This window comes from Aplysia californica, unplaced genomic scaffold (genome assembly GCF_000002075.1).
Source record: "Aplysia californica isolate F4 #8 unplaced genomic scaffold, AplCal3.0 scaffold00585, whole genome shotgun sequence".
In the NCBI taxonomy this organism is placed as follows: domain Eukaryota; kingdom Metazoa; phylum Mollusca; class Gastropoda; order Aplysiida; family Aplysiidae; genus Aplysia; species Aplysia californica.
The window spans coordinates 168,927-169,989 of NW_004797855.1; the positions used below are offsets into that span (position 1 = coordinate 168,927).

General features: G+C 41.8%; 1 protein-coding gene across 1 annotated transcript in view; it reads left to right on the forward strand.

The window, feature by feature from the left end:
- LOC101847448 (guanine nucleotide-binding protein G(i) subunit alpha) overlaps window positions 1-396 on the forward strand; it is a gene marked incomplete at its 3' end in the record, with an annotated part of 166,259 nt that extends 165,863 nt beyond the window's left edge. Inside the window, 1 exon segment of the mRNA XM_013087410.2 lies at window positions 267-396. Coding sequence (XP_012942864.1) covers window positions 267-396 — 130 coding nt within the window.
- Window positions 397-1,063: the final 667 nt, after the last annotated feature.

A 1,063-nucleotide genomic window follows, 5' to 3' on the forward strand; every position in this document is an offset into this window, starting at 1 on the left:
CACACACACATAGTCTCTCTCTCACTCTCTCTCACTCTCTCTCACTCTCTCTCACACACACAAACTCACAATTACACTCTCTCTTTCTCTCTCTCTCATACATACTCTCTCACACACACACACACACATACACACACATACACACACACACACACTCTCTCTTTCTCTCTCTCTCACACACACACATACACACACGCACACACACAGTATCATTCCTCGCCACACACTGATCCCTCATTTAATTTAGTATTCATGTCTTTCCCCAGATTATGTGACGTAGACGGCCACAGCTCGGTCAAGAAGAAATGGCTACAGAACTTCGAGAACGTGTCCGCCATCTTGTTCACTGCGTCCTTGGGTACTTATGACATCCGGAGCAAAGAGAATGAGGAGCAGGTGGATCTTTGATAAACTGTTGTTGTTGTTGTTGTTGTTATTGATTATTAGGTTGCTATTGTTGTTGTTGTTGTTGTTGTTGTTGTTACTGTTGTTGTTGCTATTGCAGTTATTGTTGTTGCTGTTGTTGTTGTGTGTGTATGGTAGCCTATCCGTTCGAAATGTTTGGATCCCCGAAGAGCAGGGCCACCGCCTCCCTTGCTGTTGTTGCGATTGTGGCTGTTGTTATTGTTGTTGAGGTTGCTATTGTTGTTGTTGTTGTTGTCGTTGCTGCTGCTCTCGTTGTTGTTGTTGTTGTTGTGGTTGTTGCGGTTGTTGTGGTTGTTTTCGTTGTTGTAGTTGTTTTTGCTACTACTCTTTGTTTCTCCAATGACACCCTGAGGTAACAAAGACTTTAAAAAGTAAATACCAAAATTAGGATAATACCATTAACAATATGAACGGATACTATTCTGCTATCACAACTTTAAACGACGCGAACATCTTACTTAACACATTACAACAAAGCGCGCTCTGTAGTATAATCTTTATTTTCCAGCAGTATTATGAACAGACGTTCATTTCTACTTTCCAAAGTTTCCACTTGTTCACTGAATGAAGCAAACGAAATGAGGTTTAATTTAGCTGCAACTCCCTCCCCCCCCAAGAAACACACACACACACACAC